This window comes from Pelodiscus sinensis, chromosome 2, assembly GCF_052426305.1.
Source record: "Pelodiscus sinensis isolate ZL-2025 chromosome 2, ASM5242630v1, whole genome shotgun sequence".
Classification (NCBI taxonomy): domain Eukaryota; kingdom Metazoa; phylum Chordata; order Testudines; family Trionychidae; genus Pelodiscus; species Pelodiscus sinensis.
In genome coordinates, this window is record NC_143053.1 from 24,422,959 (window position 1) to 24,450,407 (window position 27,449).

Consider the following 27,449-nt stretch of genomic DNA (forward strand, 5'->3'; position numbering starts at 1 on the left):
CCTGCCTTTCCCAGCCTGCGGTGAGCGCTGGAACCAGGGTTCCATTAAGTCATCAAGTTTCTTAAAAAAGAAAGAGAGAGAGAGAAAAGTTTGGTCACTGACAGGGAATGAGTGGTCAATGCTGAGCTAATGCTTCCTGTTGCAGCAGGGCAGGGGCTATATATATAACGTGCCTTTCATGTTGGGGGGATGTCAGCAGGCTGCTAGGACACCGGAGCTTTCGCTCACTCCCTTTCTAGCATCCCAGATCCCTGGGGTTTCTCACGCCGACCACAATGAACAAGTTCCTGTGCTGCACGCTTGTGGTAAGTCCCTTCGCAGAGGTAGATTGGATGGCTGGGGCTGCAGTGCCGGCTGAGAGGTCAAGCTGTTCCCGGGCTGTTTTGTTAGTTCTTTATTCTCCTGGTAAACAAGCTTGCTCAGTTGCACCCCAGTGAGCGTTTGTGTAAGATTCAAACGGGATGGAGCTTCCAGCTTCAGGAGAAAAGCGGGTCCTTTTATCCCCTAAGGTATTGGCATCACTTGCTTTGCATTCCCGTTCTTTACTCTCCCCTCTCTGAGCAGGCTAACTTCTCTCCTGTGTTAGCATAAAATACATTAGCTGGAAATGGATCTTTAGCTTTCTTTACAGCGTATTAAGGCTCCACATTTGCCTAATTTTCCTAGTCGAATGTGGGTTATTATTGCAGGAGGGTTGATCAGCATCTCCAGGTCTTGGGAAAACATTCTGACTTTGGGGATGGGAAGGGGAAACCGTGTGACCGCAGAATATATTTTAAAGCACAAACACGTGATGTTTCTCTTGCCTTTCTACACTGCTCAGTTTTGTTTTATATACAAACAGATGAATTAGTAGCAGTGTCCTTTATGTCTGTAGGAAAGGCTGCGGCGGCAGGTCTCATGAAAGCCCCTGCTTTTAATGGGCTGTGGATTTTTTTAATTGCTCTATTCCTGTGGTGGTCTCAGCATTGGAACAAACCTTATAAAATGCTGTTTAATCTGTTTAGCTATTTGGAAGTTAAAATAGCATTAACTCAATTTTAAAAATGTGTACAGACTTCTACTATGTAGTAAATACATGGAATTTGGCTATTATAAAAATGGACTATTATACATTCATATACAGTAACTTTTCTAGAATGTCTTAGCAAGAATAGTCCCATTAATATCCAGTTAATCTCTGATACAGCTAGAACTTAGTTACACTTATTCTAAAAGTTCACTGACATGTGTATGTATGTAAAACAAATTATATGACTTCCAGTCACTGATGAGTAATACTTGTATATTATTTGGGTAGACTTTCCTGAAAGAGGGTTTTTTTTTAATAAACCCAACTAATTAATAGGGGCTGGAGGAGAAGCAAAAATTATTATGTTCATGGTCAGCAAACTGAAATGTGAGACTACATTTTTTTAATTTACCTCATGGTATAATGCTATTTTTATATAACAGCACAGGAAGTGTGAAAAATCAGCAATAACTTCTTAACAACTTACTTTCCTACATATTCATCATAATGTAATATTATTTCAATAGTTTAATTGAATACATTCCTAGTTGACTGTAGTAAAAAAAGCTAGTACACTAAAGTATCAATTTACTATGAAATTAAATTTTATTCTCATTTTAGAGCAACACTAATATCACAACAAACATATTTTCAGGCACCCAGGAATATGAAAAAATGCCAATGAGCTGAAAAGTTTGTATCCTGTCCCATCTCTTAAATTTGATCTTAGCCCAAATATGACGCCCTTTTCTTGGCTTGCTTCTCTGATCTATCATGTGTAGGCAAGATTCTAGGGTTTGAGAGTTTTGTTTGGGGGAGGGTTGTTTTTTTTTAACTTGTTAAAATAGAACATTGAAGTTACCGGGAGAATATTTGGAAGAAGTTGCTGTAATTTTTCAACAGGATCCATTATTTTAATCTAAGGTAGCAATTTTGATGCTTTCTCATTTATATTTCCCTTCGGTTATGATTCAGCCTCTATATTGAATAGGATTGCTACTAACTGACCATCTTCCTGACCAGACCCAAAGGAAAGCGCTGTGAAAACTCAAAAGTGTGTCTCCGTAAGCAATTTCATCACCCACCATGGCTGTGGTCAGTGGGTCACCAACCAGTAGATTGGGATCTACTGGTAGATCTTGGAGCCTCTGACAGGTGATCCTGACTGGTTTGGTCAGGAAGCTATCAAGCGCTGGCACGTCAGTTGCCCCTTCACCCATCATCATGTTGCTCCTGCCTTCTGCCTTGGCCCTGCCCCCCTGGAAGCCTGCTGTGCAAGGTGTGGGAGGGAGAAGAGGGGGGAGCTGATGTCAGGGTGTCCCTCTCCCCTCCACTATTGTACCCTGTCTCCACACAGAGGGAAAGGGATGGAGGGAGCTTGGCAATGCAAATCTCTGTCACTCTCACACCCTGTGTGTGTCTCCATCATTCTCACAAACACACACTGTCCTTTACTCTCATCTCCAGACCCAACACATAGGCTGTGTCCAGACTCAGGGTTTTTTTCGGGAAAAGTAGCCTTTTTCCGAAAAAACTTCCCCTGCGTCCAGACTCAAGCCGCGTTCTTTCGAAATTAAATCGAAAGAACACGGCTTTTCTTTCGATGGCGGTAAACCTCATTTCACGAGGAAGAACGCCTTCTTTCGAAAGTTCCTCTTTCGAAAGAAGGCGTTCTTCAATGTAAATAGGGCTTCTTCGAAAGAGAGCATCCAGACTCACTGGATGCTTTCTTTCGAAAAAGCAAGCCGCTTTTTCGAAAGTTCAACGTGCAGTCTAGATGCTCTCTTTCGAAAGAGGCTCTTTCGAAAGTATCTTTCGAAAGAGCCTCTTTCGAAAGAGGCTTGCAGTCTAGACATAGCCATAGATGGGTTGTTGTTACTACTTTTACTGCTTGCAAAGTGTGTTATTTTTTAGTTTTGACTGGTCTGTGTGTTTCACAATATTCATTTCTCTCTTACACTTAAATGTAATTCTTTGACTAGTGAGTTCTAAAATGCCTAACCTGTTGTGGTTGGAGTTATTAGCCCTGTGGTAACTGCTGCTCCTGGAAGTAGCTGGCATGTCCCTGCAGCCCCTGAGAAAGACAGAACAGGGGGTCTCCACATGCTGTCCTGGCCTGCAGACACCACTTCTGTAGCTCCCATTGATCAATATCAGGGAGCCTTGGCCAGTAGTAGCTGTGGGCTCAGTGCCTGTAGATGAGGGGCAGCACATGGCACCATGGAGCCATTGCTGTACATGCCACCTGCTTTCAGGAATTGTGCAGGGCCAGAGCAGGAATGTTACACATCAGAAAGATGTTAAAAAGTGGGGAATTGTGTAAATGTGTAACTGCTGAAAAACACAGCAGTTACGCGCTTACCCACACCTGCAGCACAGGAGTCAGCTGCAGCCCATGCACTGCTTCTTCTGATACAGAGGCAGCACCGTGGGGTAGCAGCCAGCTCCCCAGAAGCAAGGAGGGGGCCTGCATGTAGCAATGAACATTAACTGATAAATTCAGGCTTATCAATTAACCATTTGCACAGTTAAACATTCACATCCCTAGTTACAATCCACATCTTACTGATGCCTATATCTGGGTAAGAAGCATTTCTGCAGAAAAGGACCTGGGGATTACAGTGGATTACACTGGATATGAGTCAACAGTGTGCCCTTGTAGCCAAGAAGGCTAATGGCATATTAGGGTGCATTGGAAGAAGCACTTCCAGCTGATCTAGAGAAGTTATTATTCCCCTTTATTCGGCACCAGTGAGGCCACATCTGAAGCATTGTATCCAGTTCTGGGCCCCCCACTAAAGAAAGGATGTGGACACATTGGAGAGGGTCCAGTGGAGGGCAACCAAAATGATTGGAGGGCTGGAGCACATGACCTATGAGGAGAGGCTGAGGGATTTGGGCTTATTTAGTCTACAGAAGAGAAGAATGAGGGAGGATTTGATAGCAGCCTTCAACTTCCTGAAGGGAGGTTCCAAAGAGGATGGAGAGAGGTTGTTCTCAGTATTGATGGATGGCAGAACGAGGAGCAACGGCCTCAAGTTACAGTGGGGGAGATCTAGATTGGATATTAGGGAAAATGATTTCACCAGGAGGGTGGTGAAGTACTGGAATGGGTTACCTAGGGAAGTGGTGGAATCTCCATCCTTGGAGGTTTTTAAGTCCCAGCTTGACAAAGCCGTGACTGGGATGATTTAGTTGGGATTGGCCCTGCTTTGGGCAGGAGGCTGGACTCGATGACCTCCTGAGGTCTCTTCCAGCCCTAGGATTCTGTGATTCTATATCTAGCACCTGCATTCATATTTCCAGGTTCCCAGCCTTGAGCTTTAACCACCAGTCTATTTCGTCTCACAGTAGGGAAAAAATATAAGCGATGTATATAAGCAACTCAATAAGGAAGAGATTTCAGTTAATGCAGTTAGGGTCTGACCCTGTGATGAACTGGGAGACCCTGATGATTGATATATGTGCATATACATGTTCTACACCTGTTGTTACAACTGCATTTTTAGGGTATCTTCTGCATTTTTCTAGATGTGGATAATACTGTACTGAATATGTATTCAATATGGAGTTTAGGCTGTTGAGAGCTTTCTGGGCCTGCTTCTGCTCCCATTACAATCAGACAAACATCCCAGTAACTCCATAGGTCCCAAATCCTTAATGAGGAAATCCATAATTGAATTTCATTGACTACTTGACTAGTAAATTAACCGATATTTAACATCCTTACTCACATCAGAAAAAAATGTCGTTCTGCCAAAGACAGAATGCCAGGATTAGATGGCCATTCATCTGATCCAGTACATCAGTTCACTAGGTGCAGTTTTGTCTCATTAAACTATTAGTAGCATTAAGGTTCTTTAATGTCATTACATGTGTTTTGTTACTACAGGCCATATTGTGTCACTAAATTTTAAGCAAGACCCTCCCGTTGATTTCAATCAAGAATTCTGTTTGGGAACTGATGGTGTGATTTAGCCCTTTGGTATTCACTTCAGCCAAATACTGTGTTGAAAAACTAAACTGCACAAATTCTATTTTGTATCCATTACAAACACTGGCAATATTTTTGACAAAGTGAAACTGGATCATAATTTATCAAGTAGGAAAATATGCTTAAGGATGGACTTGGAATTCAACTCAGAAACAGATTTATCTCTTTCAGTGAATTAAACATTCTTCTATGGTCTGCTACCCAAAACCACAAAGCCAAGCCTTATAATAATATTTTCATACTCTGAAAAACTACTTTCCTTACCCTCCCAACAAAGTGATGTAAGGGAACGATGCTTGAAGGATTTTGCTGTATATGCTGCACTTTTGCCATATTTCACTTTTAACAGAGAAAAGCAAGCAGCTATTTGTCTTATATTTGAAGTAAAAGGAAAGGGTGTGTACTACATTTCATGCCCATGCACTTTAATTCTTTTATTAATGCCTCTTCTAAAAAGCTCAAAGAAAAAAAACCCCTGTGTGATGTTGCATTTGGCAGATTCTCTGACTTCTTTGTGCAGACTGATGTAAAGTGTCTGTAAAAAAACAATGTTGCTCTAGGCCCATGTGCTGAGTGGCACTGCCAAAGGATTGCTTTTTAGTTTTGTGTAACTAAGTTTGAATGCTATGTTAATAGACATTAAATATGTTAAATAACAAACCATACATACAAAACTATTTGAAATGTTGTTTAAAAAATCAGCTAAGACAAAGACGGGGGCGGGAGGGGAAACTTGGTTTATCAGCTATTGCTAAAAATCATGTCTTGCTTCATTATTTTTCATTACCAATCCAAAGATTATATGAAAGTTTTTATTGATCCCAAATCTTCTTGGAAAAGATCTAAACTCTGTGCATAGTTTAGCACCTCAGCAATACTGGGCTTTTCAGGTCCAATAGTAACTTATCTTCTTGGGACTGGACCTATGATATGACATCAGAAATAAATTTGAATGTCATCAATAAGGGTAATTAGTATTGTTCTTTTTCTTATGCATATGGCATGAGATTTTTTTGGTGTATGTGAATTTTTTTACGAGATCATTTCAGAATTGAATTGTTTTTTAATTGACACTGAAGTTCCGGAACATGAGAGGGAACTTCTGTTGACCTTATTCTGTAGCAAAACACCTGTTGCTCTATATTTGTTCACTGCTGAGTTTGAAGTAATGTTGTAAGGGCTAAGTCCACCAGATATTCAATATCATTGACTTCAGGGGTACTGGAGGGCTATGTCTACACTTGCCAGGTGTCTACACTGCACGCACGTTCTTACGCAAGTAAATGTACAGTCTAGCGTCCGAAAACTGGGCTTCTTCCGGAAGAGTTATTCCTCTCCCCATGAGGAATAAGTCCTCTTGCGTAAGAGCTCTTGTGCAAGAGGCCAGTGGAGAAAGGCAACATGAATTTCTTGTGCAAGAAACCTCTGTGGCTAAAATGGCTGTCAGAGCTTTCTTGTGCAAGAGAGCGTCCACACAGCTATAGACGCTCTTGAGCAAAAACACATCTCTTGCGCAAAAGTACATGCCAGTGCAGACACGCTCTTGTGGAAGACTTTTTGCACAAGAACTCTTCCGCAAAACAGTTCTTGCGCAAGAAGCTGCCAGTGTAGACGTAGCCAAGGAGTTCAGGCAGCACCCTACAGTATCAGTCCTAAGTTATGTCTTGTTTTTAAGTAGTGCCCTGATTTTCTGTGTAGTAAATATTGGTTCCATTCCTGGAACGAGTTTCCCAGTCTGTGGGAGTTTTTCTGTTGACTTCAGTGGGAGTTGGATGAGGGTCTGGGCCATTCAACCCATGGTTGTGGGTTCCTGGAAGGGATATGTGACACTTTCCTCCAGTCTTCTGGATGGTAGATGGGAAGCACTGACCACTAATGAAGAGAATCCTGTCCAGCACAGCATGGCAGTGACTATGACACGGGCTTTAAATCTGGGCATAGAAATGAGGGAGATTTTGAAAGGATTCTCAAGAACGCAATAAAATACTTGCAAACACTAAGCACAGTGTCTTAGTGGTTTTTCTCTGTTATGTTTTTTCTTTATCACTGGTTTTTCAGAGTCTGCGTCTGGTCCTAGCATTGAATAGCAATTGTTAATGAAAGTGAGAGTAATTTTAATGTACAAAGTTCGAAGCTAACTGTTGAATCCATGATTTGTGACCTGACTAGTTATGGGAGAATCCTTGGGCAGTGGCTGAAGGGTCTATTACAGGAATGGATCCGGGAGGTACTGTGACCTGCAATGTGTAGGAGGTCAGACTAGGTGATCATGATGATTCCTTCTGGCCATAAAGTGTTTGAATCTGTGAGTAAGAGATCAACTGGATACCCATTTATTATAGTTTTCTTAACTATTATTTCTGACTCACATAAATGCACAGTTTTTTCCTTTAGTGTAAAACATGCCTGTTTTGGATTTGGTGGTTAAATAGGCATGAGACATTGTGACCTAGCGCCAAATTCTTCTCTCAGTGAATTTGTACTGAACCCAATAGACTTGCAGTATTTTACCCTTAGTATTTAGAGTGCCATGAAATGAAAAAAAGTCCAAAGTCTAGCTTTAAAAAACAAACAAACAAAAAACTAAAGCTGTTTCATCCAACTAGAAATTTTCCTATAAAAGCCTTTCGATTTCTGTATTGATGCCATCTAAAATCTAAAATGCACTATAATCTTTGCTCATGATAGGAGATGGTGTTTCTGTTTTTACAAAAATGATTGGGCATATGTAATGTAGTTGAGTTTCCCATCTTTTTCTCTAGTTCTGTGAATGCATTCAAGACACTATTTTTCCATTAACCAGCAGACATCCAAACAAGAGCTTTTCAGTCAGTCAACTTTTTGCATTTTTCAGATAACAAACATATCAAACTTATATCTCGAGGTAAGATAACGGGTAGCATCTTCAGCTAGTGTCAATAGATTCCACTGACATCAGTGGAACTATGCTCCATTTACCCCAACTTATGAGGTTCTGGCTCATCAATATAGTTAATTCAGTATACTGTTTTTTCTGTTTAGGCCACCAGCCCAGCGACTCAGACAGTGCTTTCATTTAGTCTAAAATGCCTGTTTCTTATGAGTGGAAATGGGGTGCTTAATATTTTCTTTCAGCTGTTTCTAGCCACAAGCATTTTACAGTAATAGGAGTTTTGCCTTGCTGAGGAACAAGCTTAATCCCAGTGTGGGTTGGGGAGTGGGAAGTCATGGGCTGTATAAAAACACTGTATAAAAACACCATGCACAACTACAATAGGAATGACCCCAAATCAAGCAGACACAGAAAATGGAAGTTCTTTGGAGAAGAGATTGTCTTTTTGTTTTGTGTTTGAAGTGCACCTGGTAGAAGGGGGCCCTGGTTCATGAGTAGGGCTCCTGAGCACTCTGGTAATATAAATTGAAATAATAATGCTGTATAGTGCCTCTGCACCTATTTCCATAGCACTGCTGAAAATCAGGTAGACACCTAATTGTGGATTCAGGTCCTTAACATGAGGCCTTTACTCTTCTGATCAGAAGCCATAAGTGTTGTATCTTAAGCTGCCTCTTAAGTGTGTTCTATCTTAAGTTGAAGACATTCCTCTGAATAACAGACTTGTCTGCTTCAGTCTGAAGGGGTCATTTTGCTAGGCCTACAGATGTGTGGTAAAGGTTAGTGAGTGGGAATGTATGGATGAATAACACGGCATTGTGTTCAAAACTCGGAGTAGTATCTTCTAGAACAGTGAGATACTAGTTCATTTTATGCCTGTAATGTAACCTAAAGACTTCCAATGAAACAGAATAGCCTGGTACTTTGTATGTATGCCTGCAGATCCATCGACAGAGTTCCCGGCCTCTTTGAATTGCTGCCAGAGTGGCGTGGCATGCACTCCACACATCTTTGAGGATGGAGGGCGGGGGGTGCTGACTGTCCCAGCCCCACTCCTTCTACCTAAGATTCTGCCCATTCCAGGGCATAGAGCCACCCTTTTCCCCCCATCTTGCCCCCAGACCATGGTGGCTGTCATTTTGCATATTTGTCATATTGCATTTATATGTCTGCACAAGATGCATATCAAGGAATTGAAGAATTTTGCCTAGTACCTGTGAAATTCTTTGCTTTTAAAAACAAATAAGGAAGCAAACATATTGGCCTATTGAATGGCCTGCTTTTCCTTTTATAGCCACATTTATATTCTTATGGGTGCTGGTCCATCACAGTATTACATGGGCATTTGCTTACTGAGGTAGAGATTTAAATGAGTAGATTCACCAATGCTCAGGTCTATTTGGGTTTTTTACCCCCACCAGAATGGACCTTTGTCATCCCAAAAGCTACATTTATATAAATTCCACTCTGAACCTGTCTCAAACAATTTGCTTATAGTTTTTAATGAGTTGCATGAGATCCTGCAAGATAGCGAGTACCTCTCATCCTCACTATTTCCCTTGCCATCTGACCCTGAGTATGGGAGCTGAGCTCCTTTGAAAAACTGCCCCATCCCCTATCATACAATCTCATACTTGCCTCCCCTATATGGGATTCTGTGGAAATCAGCAACTAGGGACAATGGATCAAATTCTGTTCTTCTTACTTATACATGGGACAAAGGAAATTCTTGGGTGCTGAACCACCCTGTGGAAAATGTGCTTCTGTGTGTACAATGAGAGAATGAATGGTAAGAGCTAGAATTCTACAACTGAAGTAAGAGGTGTATGTGTGAGCGTGTGTTGTTCACCTAACGCTGGCTTCTCATGTGTGCTGAGTACTATCGGAAGCTCACAGCGCTCCATAAACATTTAAATTGCAACATTTGTCTTACAATTGTCATTTTCACTTTTCCCCATTCCACACAGAAGTTTCAGAAATGCTGCTCTAATGTGCTGTGTTTGTCCATGCAAGTGTTTAGGATATTCAGGAGGGTGGTTTCATTCTTGCTAAATGATCTGTCTGACGAAGGGAAAAAAGAACCCTAAAAGGAATCTTGGACTGTTTACAGAATGATGTATGAGATTATCAGGCCTTTTTTTCCCCCTAACTAGAGTAATACAGGTTTACCAAGGGTGGATATGTGACTCATCAATGAAACACCATTCATTTTTAAAAAATGTTCTGCACCCTTTTTTAAATAGCTTCAGTGAATCTGATCAAGACATTTAAGAAAAACAGAGCTATGAACCATCAAGACACATCTGAATTAGAAATAAACACCCATTTGTATCCATGAGCGTGATTAACTATTGGAACAAGGTATGCAGGGAAGGAGTAGATGTGCCTTCTTATCTTCAGATATAGCTTCTGATAACAACTTGATGCCTTTCTGGAAGACTTGTGTAACTTTAGCATCTTTGTGAGCATGATGGCGTCTGATAAGAAAAGGGAAGTGCAGGAATTCAGCAGGGAAATGTCCTGCCACCCATGGGTGCTGGAACAATGTGTATACTGGTGGTGCTGAGAATCATTGAAGCAAAGTGTAAACCCTGTGTCTGATGAAAACTATCTAAAGCCAGGGGGTGCTGCTGCAACCCCATCATCGGCACCTATGCTTCCACGCAAGGGACACCTGTTCCAAATTCCCCAGAGTAAATACACACACACACTACATAGTGGAATAGTACAGTGAATTAGAAAAGGGAAATATTTCATTACTGAGGGATGAATGGAGAAATAAGACAGGGGGAAATATAGAGGGAGTGGTAAAACAGGATTATATCTAACACAAGGACCCATCAGGCCAGTGGTACCACTATATAAAAGGATAGACACTGAGCATGCAGAGGTCAGGATTCCTGAGATGAGGGTATGTCTTCACTGCATGCTAATTTTGAAATAAGCTATTCCAGAATTTACATACAAAAAGCGCATTGAAATAGCGATTAGCTATTTCAGAACAGAGCATCCACACTGATTGGATGCTAACTCACATTTAAGACCACCCGGAACCATTTCAGGCAGGGCATCAGGTCAGCAGTGACTTCCTGGAGCTGCTGCCTGAGGCTGAGACACATGCTTAAAGGGACTCCCCTCTACAGTTGTTTCTCAGGTTCTTCTCCTGTTTGCCTACCTCTCTGAGAGAAAGCAAAGCATATTCACTGTGTGCTTTGGTCACCATGTTGGACGCCACAGCACTCCCATCTATGGAGCTGGAGGTGCCTCTGGTTTATGCATCAGTTTCTGCAGGCTACCCTCCTGGTCCTGCAGGAATGCAACCTCCATCTCCTTGAGGAGACCCTCAGCCTCTGTCTGAGAGCACAGCTCTTCCAGCTGCACGCCACTGTGCACTACTGCTTCTGGCAGCTGGACACCAGTTCCAACTGGTGGGACCGGCTTATGATGGAGTGGTGGGACAACCATCAGTGGCTCCAGAATTTCCACATGAGGAAGAAGACCTTTCAGGAGCTGTGCACCCGATTTGCCACTGCCCTCACACAACGGGATGCCCAGATGAGACCCACCATCCCACTGGAGAAGCAAGTCGCCATAGCTATCTGGAAGCTTGCCACACCAGACAGTTATTGATCCATCGGGATTCAGTTTGGCATGCAGAAGTTGACTGTCGGGGCCCCCATCATGCAGGTATAGCGCTCTTAGGCTGCACTCCTGGGGTGTGTGTGAAGTGCAGGAAAGGGGAACCCTAGAGAAGGGGGGAACCCCATTCCCCTGCCGGGGGGGAGGGGTTGGCTACATACAGGATGGCTCCTGGTGTGGTTAGAGAGGGGATGGGGGGGGGGGATGGAAGTCGGAGACCTCCAAAGGGCTCTGGCACCCCTGTGATTCTCTGTTTTGTTTGTTTGTCTCCTTCTGCAGGTGGTGAGGGCCATCAGCACTGTCCTGCTGCACAGGACAGTGCTACCTCGGCGATGTCCTGTGACAAAAAGCATTAGCCCTAGTATTCTGGGCATTCCAGTTTGGGAGATAAAATTCTACACTCCTCAGGCCTCCATGCAATTTCAGTTAGATGCAGTATTCTACACATCTGTCTTAAACTGTTTAGTGTTCCTGTTGGATATTAAACAGCTGTTACATTTTATCCGAGGAGTGGCTGAATGTCAGTGATAGAGTAAATGAAAGGTGCTTTAAAAAAAGCATGCTGCTATTTATTTGATAAACACAATTTATTTGTTAAAATAAATCTAGGAAAGGAACATCCTTTGAATTTTGATCTACTTCGTGATGATAGTGCAATCTACTAGGGTTGGTTTTCTACCACAACATGAATTAAAATTGCTCAAGAGTACAATAATATATTTATCATTTCTGTTGCTCTATAAGGGCGCATCTACACAGCACCATTAGCTCAAAATAAGCTATGCAATTTGTGCTATGCAAATTACGTTGCTTATTTTGATTGTATTTCAAAATAGCTTATTTCGTAATTTGGTGCTGTCCATACAGCGCCAAATTACGAAATAACGCGCTATTCCGAAGTTCCCCTTAACTTACTAGGATGTCAGAATAAGCCGCCTGCTGTTCCGAAATATATTTAGAAATAATGGGCTGCTTCAATAGATGCAAAATAGCTCTGCAGTGTAGATGTATCTTAAGTGTGCATGATGCTTCACAATACGGATAGCTTGTTTCTCCTCTGACTTACATTGATGAAAATCAGGAGCAATTTCCCTGAAATCAGGGGTTCAGATCCACAGTTGGTTCAAACAAGTACAGCTCCTTGTCCTTGGCCGATAGGTGTTAGTGCTAAGTGAGAGGACAATCTGAACCCACACTTCTGTTCCCACAGCATCTCTGGTCTTACAGCCGTATCCTGCAAATCATGGTTTAAGTGATTTGCAGGGTAAGTCCCTTTGTTAGCTAATGAATAGACCCAGGAAAATAGAGAGGTCTGATGTAAAATCATGCTATTTAACTGGTTCGGGTAAATATGGACTTTGTGGTTCCACACTATTTTAATAGTTGTAATATAGAATGCCTGATTTTTTTTCAGATTTTAAATTTTCTATAATAACGTAGCTACTGAAGAGTGGGAAAGTTCATGAATATTTGTATATATTGCTGCAGTACATCTTTTTAAATTAATGTGAAGAGACAGACATAATTAGATAGCACAGACAAAGAAACCTACAGATCTATGTATCTCATAGGACAAAAGAGAACAATATTTTATTTCTCTTTTGGTAGTTCTTGGATATCTCTGTGAAGTGGACAATTCAAGAAACCTCTCCTCCAAAGTACCTCCATTATGATCCAGTAACATCTCGTCAACTGATGTGTGACCTGTGCCCTCCAGGAACCTATGTAAAACAGCACTGTACAGCTGCAAGAAAAACTGAATGTGCACCATGTCCAGATCAATACTATGCAGAGGACTGGAACAGCAACGATGAATGCCAGTACTGCAACACAGTGTGCAAAGAGCTGCAATATGTAAAGCTAGAATGCAACAGTACACAGAACCGCATCTGTGAATGTATCGAAGGGAGATACCTTGATCTAGAATTTTGTTTAAGGCACACAGAATGTCCTCCTGGATTTGGTGTTGTACAGCCAGGTATGTATCTGCTTTCAATATGCAACAGAATTAATTAGAGCTGTACAAAGCATTAAAGGCTTGTGGCACTTAAAGATTAGGAAACAAGCTTGTCCAGATGAAATTACAGGCTACTAAATGGCAAAGCTAATGGAACCTGTTACCATTGTGACGTTGCTTTGGACAGTAGCCAAAGGAACATTTCTCAGGGGAATATTCTGTTCCTACTGAATGTGTAAATTAATGGCAGTACCAAAAGTAGTAAATTGCACTCTAATGAGAAACATGATTGATAGCTTCTTTTAGAGGAACATTATCTGGGATACAGTATTTCTGTTCTGTCATTTTGAAATTTGCTGTTTCAAGCCACTGTGTGTCTTTGACAAATACCAGAAGCATTAAACGATAAGCACCAAGAGCATAATTATAACAATATTAATATAGCACTAGTGTCAGAGCAAAATGTAGTAATAATTAATTATCAGTGTCCTAAATGGGAAGTGCAAGGGAAACCATTATCATCCGAAGACCAGCCAATTACTTCTTTGTCAAACAAGCTGGTAACATGCTACAGTACATGTCTGGGAAGGATAAAGGCTGCAGCAATGTGCTTTCAGCAGAGCATATTCTTCATTTTAGACCAAATGAATTATTCAGACTAATTTCTGGTTTTGAAACAAAATATTTTGTCATTCTGCAAATGAAGTGGCCCAGTCTAGTGCCAATATTTAATGTGCCTAAAAGAAATGGAAGCTGGCATTCTGCTTAACCATGTCCTTCATGCTACTGCATAGATCCATGTAGCATTTAAACTGTGTTATAGGCTCCGATTGTGCAACAGGATTTACCTTCACAGACCTCTGTGCCTGTGTGGAATCCCACTGAAATTTGGGAATAGAGATCCTTTCAGGTAAAATCTATGCAATTCTGGACATAAGGATCCATGCAGGTTTGGGGCCATAGTTAGTATCACTGTTAACTTTGAAACGCCTTTGAAACAAATGATTATGAATAGGAATTTCAAAAGTAGTTAGTGCTGGCCTCTCTCTCCTTCTTCTGAAGCTGGTGACAGTTATATTATTGACGTCAGTGGGAGTAGAGGTAGGCCACCAGTGAGTATATTTGAACGTGGTGAGTGGTGGATCCCAAGTGTGAATATTGAGGTCAATATGGATTTGGTATAAAAATCAAGCTTTCCAGTCTGAATAATTATTTTGAAGTCTGTATCAATTGAGTGTTCCACCTGAACAAAGGTGTGCAAGTATGCTGTGTGCTTGTGGAGGATGTAAAGGGTTTTATATGTTACCAGCAATATATGCATATTTGCACTTTTTATGCAACAGAACAGGGGAGCTAAAAAGTTATTGTGGAAGCATTCTGGTGCTGTCCACATCTGATCTGACTAATATGGCTATACTATGCATACCAGCTTAAACAGCTGTCTAATCCTGTGGTGTCCAACCAGTTCTGAAGCATTCTTCACTATAGTGGCGACTGCTATAGTGAACTAGCCACACTCAACTAGCCAACTAGCCACATTGTTCAAGCCAACTAGCCACACTCAACCGGCCAAATAGCCACATGTGGCTAATGGCTAGCATGTTAGACACCACAGGAATCCATGAGTCAAATAATTTGTCCTTTATTAAAACAAAGAACTGTTTCTGATAGTAGCAGTAGCAGATTCACATGGCTATGAAGTAACCATTTTTTCCCATAGAATGGATTTCTTTCTTCAATGTACCTTGCAAGTCTGCTTCCTGTGAGTCACTATTGGAGGATTTAGACTGCCTAAATCCTTCAAAGTTGCATCTTCCAACTTCATATGTGGTCAGCCTTATGCTATGCTTTAATTGACCTCAGATCTACAACGCTTCTTGTAAAAGTGTTTCTTCTGTTCCTTGGACATAATCCTATCATTGCTGTTCTCCTCTTCTCAACTGGTGCAAGACTGCAACTTGCCAGGATTATCTAAGAATCTTCTTGTTTGTGACACAATTGAACCAACAGCTGTTAAGAATATGCCATAATTTTTTATACTGAAAACTATTTAGTTTCCTCCCCTTAGTTGTTTTAACTGCTAGGTTTCTGCTCCATACAACAATTCTCATCACTACTGCACTGAACACGGGCATCCTACTGCCCAAACAGAGGCCTTTAATGATGCTCCAATGCCATTGATGAAAGAATGATCCAATGTGTAACTTCTTTATCTTTTGAACCTCCTGTATTAACCAACTACCTAAACGGACAAGACTTTTCACTCATTCAGTCTATTGCTATGTACATACAGCATCAGCAGCTCATTTGTTTCTATTTTATAGGAGGAATGTATAGCTTTGGTTTGTCACCATTCATCTTAAATCCCATAGATTCTGCAGTTCGTCGAAGTTCTTCCAGCAGTAGCTGTAGTTGGTCAGTAATCACTCTAACAGGGGCAGATGACAATGTTGTGGGGCCCGGGGCAGCACAATTTCGCAGGCCCCTCCCCCCCCTTTGACACGGCATATGCACGGGGCTTCTTGAAGCACGGGGACCGGGGCGGCCGCCCCACACGCCCTGCCCTATATCCGCCCCTGCTAACTAAGGCAATATCATCTGCGGACTCAAGACCCTCTAAAGATGAATCTTTTAAGTTTCACACCTTCTATTTTGGCTTCAAGCAATCTTTGTCATCATATTGTCTATTAGAACACTAAATAAAACAGATGAGAGACTGCACCCCTGGAGAATACCTGATTCTTCTGAAAACCAGTCTGAAATATAACCATTGATGCTCATACAGCTAAATGTACAGTGATGCAATACCGCTACTAGGCTCACTAACTCCTCAGGCACTCCCTTCTGGTATAGCAGTATTCACAGTGCTGATCGATGCACTGGATCAACGGCAGCTACAAAGTCTAGAAATCAGATGTTAACTTCCTTTGGTCGAACTAGTCATTTTCAATTACATTGCACAAAAGGTACATAGCATGGACTGTAGATTGACCTGTACAGAAACCATACTAGTTGAGTGAGGCAGCCACTTTTCCAATCTTTTGGAATGTGACCAGTCTCTCACACTTAAGATAACTCTGAAGCCAATCAGCTAAATGCTGGCTGCTGCTCATTAACAGCTCTGATGAAGTTTTGTCAAGATCAGATGCTTTATCATTTTCTGACAGTTTGGAGGATGTGATGCTTATGGTCGGTGTCAACAGCCTGTTTTCTACAGGGCTCATGTTTTTCAGGAAACTGTAAGTTACACCTTTTGATTAAGTTGTAGGTTAGTTTAGATCTGTTCATTAATTCACAATAATGTTCACACCAATGCTTAAGTTATGCATCATGGTCATGGCAGAATTCTCCATTTCTTCTTAACTTAAGGAAGCTGTGAGAATGGATGTCCAAAGTGTCAAAAGAGCCAAAGTGTACACATTTCTGGTCATGTCTTTTAGAGGCTTCCTCAATGCCCTGTCCAGCATTGATTAAAATCACTTTGACAGGTCCTCTTGACTACTCATTCCAGATGTTTCTTTTTTTCTATTGCCCATTTTCTTCTCTTTTCACTGACTCACCTCTTACTTTTCAGTGTGTTCATTCTGCAATGCACTTCTTTTTCTCCTATAATTTGATGGCATCATGTGTAATCCAGCATTGTTTTTTCATTCTTTTTGGTCCCAGTTGTTCTTCAGCAGTCTCTGTGATAAAATCCTGAAATAAATAATCCCATTCTTCCTTCACAGAACACAGCTGGTAATCCAATAAACAATATTTGTTGGAAATCATTACCACATAGCTATTAACAATTGCTTCAACATAAAACTATCAATATTGAAGCATTTCAATAGAATACTTATATGTCTATGACACTTTAATAAACAGAACATCATTGTTGCTGTTAGGAGCACCTTCAATACTCCTAAATAAACATATATCCCAGAGGAGTTGAGTCAAAAGTTTCTGAACTACAATGTAATCCAAGGATTTATTTTCACCCAGTGGATATAAAATGTATACATATGGAATTTTTGTGCTGAAACCAGATACTATTAAAATAATTCAATATTTTGACAGTATTTGATAAAATAATATGGATGAATAATAAAGATTAAGGCACAGGACTGGGGGGCAGAAGATATTGGTCATAATCCAACTCTGCTACAGGTTTCCTGTATGATCTTTGGGCAAATCATCCAGCCTCTCTGCTTCATTTCCCTAGTTTGAAAACAGGGTTAATAATAGTCACTTCTTATACAATATGTTCTTTGACTTATAAAGCTAATGTTTGTCAAGGACTTTGTGGTCCTTGGATGGAAAATGTTACAGAAATATGCAGATACAAACTTGAGATTGGTAACTGCCTAGAGAAGAGAACGAAGAGGAGGAGACACAGGACAATAAAAGAATGCCTCAGAAGTTTTTTTCAACTGTAATCTCTAAACTTGCGAACTGCTTTCCTAGTTATGCACAGACAGAAAGAGGAAAGCGATTAAACACCATAGGAGCTCCAGCTGAAACTTTATAGCTACTCTATTTGTTGGTACTCAGATTGCAAAAGCATTGCTAGTTAAGAAGTTTGATGTCATAGTTTTTACACCTAGGCTAAAAGCAAGGCTCAAGAGGCCTGAAACAAAATGCCATTTGGAAGACCCACAAAAGGACCCAGGGTTATGTGGGAAGCCTGCTTATTGTATCCATCAAAGGATAATAAAATAATGGCTAACAACCCTGAAGTCATCAATTCAAGACTAAGCCAAAAGTGTTAGGCTTCTAGAAGAAAGCAAATGATCTTATCACATATCAGAGATGGGTTCCTAAATGATAGCAGAGTGCATCTACAAAACAGCAAGAAGGCCTCAAACAAGAAATAAGAAAATGTCTTGCCAGAGATACAGACCCTAGCAAGACAATTACTTTTATAATCCTCAGTTTTTAAGACAAGACAATTGCTAGAAAATGTAAAGACAGGGAACTGATTTTTGTTTCCAGTTACCTCTGTGTGACATCCCTGAATACAATATCTTTGCACTGATGTAAATGAGAGCGGAGTATGGCCTTAGTCTATCAATCACATGTGGAACAATGTGGTCCAGGCCAGGGACACAGCTTAGAGAATTGGAATCTGACTTCTGTTCCCAGTTGCCACTGCCTCAGTGTAACTTTGGTCAAATCACTTAACCTCTTTGCTCCTCTTTTTCCATATCTGTCACTACTGATAAAAGACAATTAACCAGCTTTATAAAGTGCTTTCGGATCCATGGAAGTAGAGCACTGTAAAATTAAGTATATTTTTCTTCCTTCATTTTAGTCTTGGCACTCAGGCTATGAGGCATACATTGGTGGCCACTATAAATCTTTCATTGGCAAGGGAATAAAAGCACCATGTGGGCCAAATATTAGGTAGGCTACACCATCAAAGTATATTTATTCTGGGAAGTGATCCTACTGTCAGATTTTTAGACACTGTTAAATTAGCAGTCATCCAAGAGAGCTCATTGCACATGATTTGTTTCTTTTGGATACCAAAGGGCCTCACCCTTCTCTGGAATGGTTCCTATATTTGTATTATAGTACATAGCCTCTTTGTCCTACAAAATTGATTCTGGCAACTGGAAATTTCTTATTTTAATATATTTTGTAAACTGATCAAATTGTTTCTCACACTGGTGCTCTCTGTCCTGTTTAGTTCTTGTAATTTGGTATTTTGTAGTTTTAATAACATATGCTTCTAACTTTTGAAACTCATTTTAACTAGAAAGTGAGTTCCTTTGAAGGACTGACAAGGAACTAGAGCAGGGCCAAAATTAGAACCTCAAATCAAAGTACCTTATAATTGCAAAGAAGAATAGGAATTTTACCTGTCAACATAAATCAGCCATGGTAACTTGATTCTAAATCAGATCAAAAATACATGGAGCATGTGTTTTGGTTTGGGTCTGAATGCAACTGAAATCCCACAATAACATCTATTCTTAAGAGATTTCACACCCAAATGACAGAAATTACATGAGATCACCTGATCACACAAAGTTTCACCATTTTTCAGGAACAGTCTTTGGATCTAATTCTGCCATATCCCAACCAAACCTTAGCCAATTTCTGCACTATGGTGCCCAATAATGTGACAGATTTCTTAGGATAAATCCACTTGGGAGTTAATTCAGATCAAAGCCACTTTAGCTCTCACTCTGCACTTACTGTTCCGCTCACAAGGGTGGGAGATTGTGGACACTGGGGGACTGTCAATGGCAGCACAAATTCTCAGTGAGGAAGGCTGGAAAGCAGTGGAAAGGTGCCATTCTGTGACTCTGCTGAGTTTCCAGATCATCTACTCTACTCTTTTCCCATTGAGAAGAAGCTGCAGAAGAAACTCAGCAATCTACTAGAGTTTCCATGTACTGTGTCCGCTTCCCCCCACCTCTGCAGGTATTTCTGAGAATGAGGACAATATGGCTCCATTTCCCAAAATATGGAGATGCTGATCTCTTTTGGAGGGAACAACCTGCACACTCGCCCCCCCCCCCCCCAGCATATCTATGGTAGGGGGAGTTGACCAGCAAATCTCTTAGCAATGGTAATTGGTGCCTGAACATCTAAAATGTGCAGATCTCTGACAATTGGACTTTTCATATTGTTTACAGCAGCAGTCATTGCATAATATTAGCAGATTAAAAAGCCAAACCTGCATGTAGCCTTCTGTGGTGCATTGTTCTGTCACTATCCTTTTGAGGGACTGCTATAGAAAAAGTATTTTCTTTTTAATTAATTGTACAGAGTCACTTGAGAAGTTCAGATATGAACAAGGAGAAATCTTGCTTTCCTATACATATGTTTACTCATTATCTAGAGAAAACAGAAGTTGGGTGTTTGCATATATATAAATATACCCTCAGCTACTTGGAAACTCAGAGGTTCATATCCTTTTGTTTCTAAGGGAGTCTTAGAAAGGTACAGTTGTAGCAATGTGCTTATTTTAATACAAACCTGTGTGCACTAAGCTTTTAACAGCAAGTACTCTTTAAAATACACTAACTAGATGGAGGAATTTCAATATGTGTGTCTATATATACCCCAATTCCAGCAAAGAACTGAATCATAGACTCAGAGGCTTTAAGGACAGAAGGGACCATGTCTTTAAATGCATCCTTATTTAATTAAATATTTATTCATGTGTTTGACTTTGAGCACATACTTAAGTCCCATTGGTTTCAAGAAGACTTAAGCATGTACTTAAAGATAAGAGCATGTTTATATGCTTTGCTGAAATGGGGTTATATGGTTTGAGCTTTGATTTGGGTCAGGATTTTCATTTAATAAATTATTTTCAGTAGCTGCTTGGCTTAAGTTTCATGCATTGATTTTCTCCATCTCAGTCAGTGTGGTACGATAATGTTCCATATTCTGTTCTTTAACTGTGATGCAATAAATATTTTCTTTATAAAAGCAGTTAGTCAAACACTTCTATATATTTCCCTGATCATGCATATTTATTAGATTTTAGGCACATATAGCATAATATAATCAATCCAAGAAAGAGGAGTCAATATATAATTTTGAATTTACTATGTTACTGAACAACAACTTACTTTTAAAGGCTTTGAAAACTCATTTAGTTTATGGAATGGTATAATTTATATAACTTTGGAATTTCATACTTGATAGATTAAAAATACATATTGGAGAAACTTCCATAAATGTACATATATAAAGAAGGGGAGGAAAATGGTAATGGATGAATGGTTTTAATTTAAAGGCCAGTTTAAAGACTACTGTATTTAAATTATATTACAGAATACACAGAGAAAGAAGAACCTGATGCAAAAGATTTAAAAATATGGGCTGAAAATTCTACTCAGTTACAAGCTGAGTAATTTATTTTAGTGTTTTTTTGTTCAGATGTAACAGAGCAGAATGTTAACCCATGTTGTGTGCCAGTTAATTGAGTCTCCAAAAAAAATCTATATAAAGGAAAGCTGAAGGTCAGACACCTTTTGTAAACATTTGAATAGAGTCAAGTTAACTGATTTTAATTTACCAATGTATGCAGGAATGAGAAGACAGCGTGTTTAAAACGATTATTTAAAATACTTCTTAGCATCAGCATCTAAATTTGAGAGGAAAAAGTTTCAAAACTATACAACTATCTTCCAAGTGAATGAAAAAACATGAAAATCTAAAGTTATCATTTAGTTTTTGCTATTTTCTTCAACGGTGCACAAAAACTCACAATATGAATGTTTTGTAAAATGTGGTGGGTTTTGTTTTTTCTAAAGGCACCCCTGAGAGTGACACCATTTGCAAGAGATGTCCAGAAGGATTTTTCTCAGATGAAACTTCATCCAAAGCAACCTGCCAAAAACACACAAACTGCAGTGCACTGGGTCATACAATAGTACTGAAAGGCAATGCGCTACGTAACAATATGTGCCATGAAAACACAGACATGTCAGCTCAAAAATGCGGAATAGGTATGTATAATTTCAGAGTGTAGTATAAGAGTACCTACAAGCATTCTTAAAATGGGATTATCAATCGCTATGGTAAAAATTATTAAAACTGTTAGGGTATGTCTACACTAGCCACCCTAGTTCGAACTAGGGTGGCTAATGTAGTCATTCGAACTTGCAAATGAAGCCCGGGATTAAAATATCCTGGGCTTTATTTGCATGTTCCTGGGCACCGCCATTTTTAAATGCCCAGTAATTCGGACTCCCTGCCCGCGGCTACACGCGGCACGGGCTAGGTAGTTTGAACTAAAGCCCCTAATTCAGACTACTGTTACTCTTCATTGCAGGAGGAGTAACGGTAGTCCGAATTAGGGGCTTTAGTTCGAACTATCTAGCCCATGCTGCGTGTAGCTGCGGGCAGGGAGTCCGAACTACCAGGCATTTAAAAATGGCGGTGCCTGGGAACATGCAAATAAAGCCCAGGATATTTTAATCGCGGGCTTCATTTGCAAGTTCGAATGACTACATTAGCCACCCTAGTTCAAACTAGGGTGGCTAGTATAGACATACCCTTAGGTGTTCACATACTACGGTGATGGGCAAACTCCAGTTACTGTTGACAGGATGATATAGGAGTAAGAAGCAAACAGTGCTATGAAATAAAGACCAGTCCCTTATCTTGCTCTATATTTTAGAAATGTGCATCTATCTGTGAGTCCATTAGTTCAAGAACTTCTCCTAAACAGTAAGAAATAGGACTATCAAATTTGGTATGCAGCTTCCTTTTATAATTTAAAGCAAGGTCAGGGTTTGGTTGTTCCAAGACAATGGGATGTGCCTGGAATTTGATTGTTTCTCATAAAATGGAAAGGGAGTGGTCTGGTAGGAGGGAGTTATACTGTAGAATGACCCTAAGAGGTGCAAAGGGCCAGAGATGGGGATCCTGACTCTATAAACCCATTGGGTTAGCAGGGGGCAAGGATGGAGAAAGGGCCAGCAACCGACTATATATTTCAGAGAATTTGTCATGTACTCCTCCCTTGGCTGTGGACAGGCACTTCTCATCTTGACCCAAGCTTCTGCATTGAGAGAGGGCTGAGGTTGTCCTCTCTCCTGGGGCAGACTGCATACTGAACCCTTCACCCTCAGTTCCACCCCAGAATAATGATTTAAATGAAGAAAAACAAAACTTATTTGAGTTAAGGACCTGAGCAACGTCAGGTAAATCTTCTTTTAGACATACTTTTAAAATAGTTTTTTCTTATAATCCTGGGCCCTCTATGTTTTGTAAGGTCCAAACAATTTTAGAAGAATTTAGATACCTGTTACGATCATCCTCATTTACCTCATCAAAGCAATTCCCTATCACTGCAGGAGCCTTGGGTATTGGTGCTCCCTGGTCTCTTCTGTTCTGTGCTTGTGGCATACAATAGCTTAGTCTCTTGAAAGCTGTAATTCTAATCTCTCTAAGTCACTGGGCTCAGTGCAGAAGTAACTAAGGGTATGTCTACACTACCCCGCTAGTTCAAACTAGCGGGGTAATGTAGGCATACCGCACTTGCAAATGAAGCCCGGGATTTGAATTTCCCGGGCTTCATTTGCATAAGCGGGGAGCCGCCATTTTTAAATCCCCGCTGGTTCGAACCCCGTGTAGCGCGGCTACACGGGGCTCGAACTAGGTAGTTCGGACTAGGTTCCTATTCCGAACTACCGTTACTCCTCGTGGAACGAGGTGTACTGGTAGTTCGGAATAGGAACCTAGTCCGAACTACCTAGTTCGAGCCCCGTGTAGCCGCGCTACACGGGGTTCGAGCCAGCGGGGATTTAAAAATGGCGGCTCCCCGCTTATGCAAATGAAGCCCGGGAAATTCAAATCCCGGGCTTCATTTGCAAGTGCGGTATGCCTACATTACCCTCCTAGTTCGAACTAGGAGGGTAGTGTAGACATACCCTGAGTGGGGATTAGTGCCCTCTGATGTGCAGGAAGAGAGAAGAGATAATATGCTGGACCCTTCTATCCTTAAACTCCATGATTTAATTTATCTTTTTTTCTTTTATTTGTTTTTAGATGTAACTCTGTGTGAAGAAGCACTTTTCAGGTTTGCAGTTCCTGAAAAAATCACCCCTAACTGGCTGAACGTACTAACAGATGGTTTGCCTGGGACAAAGATTAATGCAGAACATATAGAAAGGATTATACAAAAACATAGTCCTCAAGAACAGATGTTCCAACTGTTGAAATTATGGAAGCAGCAAAACAAAGAACAGGATATATTCAAGAAAATCGTTCAAGGTAATTCAGACAGAATAGCAAGCACAATAAAAGTAACTTTTAAAATATCACTTTTGTAACTTCCTGAGGCCAAATTCTGCCCTGGTTTGTGGGCACACTACTCACATTGATGTCAACAAGAACTGTGTGAGTGTGACTGTATGCAGAATGTAAACCTTTATGTTCAAATTCTGCCCAGACTCACAGTTTATGACCCCCTTTGAGTAATTTACATGAAGTGTAAATCAAGGCCCTTTTGGGACAATAAGAGGAGAAAATATTGTGATACTTAGGGTCCATTCTGCCCTATTTTACAATAGAGAAAGAACTATAGAAGTCAGTGGAAGCTGGGTGTGTACATACAGATCAAGGGAAATTCAGACTCAAGGTATATGATATAAATAGGGGCCTACGAAATTCTCAGCTGTGAAAAACGTGACATGGACAATGAAATCTGGTCTCCGCTGTGAAATCTTTGGGTACTTTTACCTTATACTATACAGATTTCATAGGGAACACCAATATTTCTCAAACTGAGGGTCCCAACTCAGCCACCCAGAAGAGATTCAGATGCTGTCTAGCTGATAGCAAAGCACCCAATGTTCAAAGCCAGCAGCCTGTGTTTCTACTGGGAATGCGCATCTGCACATGCCTCGGTGCATTTAACAAAATTCATTTCACACATGGATAGAAAAAATTAGAGGGAACAGTGCTGGGTACATGTCCTTTTCTGATTTTGGAGTTTGTTTTAAGCCATTATAAAATAGTAATAAATCATATTAATGTTCCTCCTTGCTTTTTGTTTTGTGTAGATATTAATCTGTGTGAAATTAGTGTCTTAAAACATATTGGCCGAGCTAATCTAAGCTTTGAAAACCTCAACATTCTGATGATGAGTTTACCAGGAAAGAAAGTAGGAAAAGAAGATGTTCAGCGCACTGTGAAACTATGCAAACCTACAGAACAAATTCTAAAGCTTCTCAATCTGTGGCGAATAAAAAACGCAGATCAAGACACAATGAAGGCCCTAACGCATGGGCTGAAGCAGCTGAAAACATACCACTTTCCTAAAAAAACTCTCCAAAGTCTGAAGAAGATGGTCAAGTTTCTTCACAGTTTTACAATGTACCAATTATACCAAAAACTCTTCTTTGAAATATTAGGGAACCAAGTACAATCAGTATAAAAAAGATACATCTAATTCAATATATTTTTCCATTCATTTTCCACTATTTCCCCCTAATTACTGTTAGCAGTAATTAATCTAAAACATTGTCCCCTTAATATTGTACCTGACTATTTATATAAAAGTATGACTGGAATGACTCTAAGCTCTCAGCAGTGTTCTTAGAGTTTGTTTGTTTGAATTATAAAGTGACTTCTGTAAAAGCTAATCATTTGATGACATTTAGATCCTGATCTGTATCCTTTGGCATCAGAAATTCAAAAGTATCTCTGAAGTCATTGGGTGAGCAAAGGAATGTTGAACGTAGCCTAATACAGTATTTACTATTTATATTCACTGAGATAAAGGTTTTTGTTGTACATATTTATTAACTTAAGTGGAAATTATATGAGACTTAAATTTAGAAAGAGATAAGAAATACAAACTATATTTTCAAAAGAGATTAATATGATCAAGTATATTTTTAAGCCGAAATTATGGTAGTATTTCTTAATAGATCCTACCTTCTTTACTTTGTGGCTATTTTTTTCAATTGTTACTTAGTTTTACATGTATAAGTTGTATCTTTTGGCAGAAGCTGTTTAATTTATCCAAAGATTTTAACTCAAATAGTATGAGAAATATACTCTAAATGACCTGAATATTTAAATATTCTGTGAGAAAATGAATGTACCATATTTAAAAACTGGATGTTCAGATATGATTCTAGGATCTTATTCTATAAAAACAATTAATATATTCAGCTTACCTTTTGTCTGTTTATTTGGTATTTCTCATCTGAAATGGACGAACCTGACATAGATGTTTTCCTGTAGATTTTGCTCACTGGTTTGAAGTCATAGGGTGTGTTTCACCAATGACCTATATCTTGTGTAGTCACTAACACCTGAACAACATGAATGCAAAGAGCTTAGATAACACGAGTATTCTGACCTGGTAGCATTATGCACTCACTACACAGGGGTCAATGACTGTATAACGTATGAGGCAGTGGAGAATCAGGTTCATGGTGACACATGTAGGTACCAGTTCATTGAAGCCTGATTTCAGTTTGGCGCATAGCCATCATAACCTTTCAACATACCACAGATTGCCCTAGTGCTATAAAGAGCCCTTGTGCTATAACAGTGGCCAGGAATGCTGACAGGGGAGTGGCGTTGAGTAATAGGGGCAGCTGCCCTGAGGTCTGGTCATTTAAAAGGGCCTGTGACTCCGGGTTGCTCCTATGGCAGCAGTGGTGGCCAGATGACTGCCCCTAGTCCCACACACACACACACACACACACACACTGGCAACCAGTCAACTTGGGCTATTTCAGATCAAAGGACTGGATAGGGTTGCTTGCTCATTAAACCATCTGTACAAAGCCTAAGAGACGCGGTGGGGGAGATAATATCACTAACTTCTCTAACTTCTGTTGATGAATGAGCCATACAGAGTTCTTCAGGTCTCTAAAGTTCTAGAACTGACGCAGCTACAACTACACTACACATACAAGGCCTGCTCATTTAGGGTGTGATGAGCCAGAGGAAGGGAAAGGACAACAGCATTTAGTCCCAAATGAGAATTATTATTATTATACTATGGTATAATAATGAGATATTTACATATATCAAGCAAAGAATGGGAAAGAGGCTCCTGCAATATACAATAGATTTGGTAAAATGCACCAGAAGAAATTTCCTTCTAGAAAATTGAAAACTGAGGCATGTTTAAAAATGTTTGTTGTGGATGTTCAGATATGCAGGAATAAATTGTCCTTGATATTCTGAATGAGATGGATTAAAATCTAATTTCGTATAGCTCTACTTTGATAATATAGCATGTGTGTGGATTTTTTTATAAAAAAGATTCCTCTTACACATTGAAATCCTGTATGTGATTTTTAAAATGAATTTTATAAAAGATTTTTCAACTAAAGTATAAAAAATAACTTAAAAGACCATCACAAAAGTGAGTCAGATCAGAAAAAAGAGCCCATATCATTCTACACTTTTCTAAGTGTAAAAGCTTGTTGAGATGTTAAAGACATTAAAATCAGCATATTAGTCATCTCATATATAGTATTATTTTTAAAAAATCATT

General features: G+C 40.0%; 1 protein-coding gene across 1 annotated transcript; it reads left to right on the plus strand.

The window, feature by feature from the left end:
- TNFRSF11B (TNF receptor superfamily member 11b) lies at nt 1-26,957 on the plus strand. The gene is made up of 5 exons (XM_006130778.5): nt 1-305; nt 13,126-13,495; nt 21,733-21,927; nt 23,975-24,199; nt 24,991-26,957. Exons 1-5 carry the CDS (start codon nt 276-278, stop codon nt 25,362-25,364), a joined length of 1,194 nt encoding a protein of 397 aa, XP_006130840.1. The 5' UTR covers nt 1-275; the 3' UTR covers nt 25,365-26,957.
- Nucleotides 26,958-27,449: the final 492 nt, after the last annotated feature.

Coding starts and splice junctions, on each gene's coding strand:
- TNFRSF11B (XM_006130778.5), top strand. CDS start 276: ATGAACAAGTTCCTGTGCTGCACGCTTGTG. Junction 306..13,125: donor TCCTGTGCTGCACGCTTGTG/GTAAGTCCCTTC, acceptor CTCTTTTGGTAG/TTCTTGGATATCTCTGTGAA. Junction 24,200..24,990: donor ATTCAAGAAAATCGTTCAAG/GTAATTCAGACA, acceptor TGTTTTGTGTAG/ATATTAATCTGTGTGAAATT.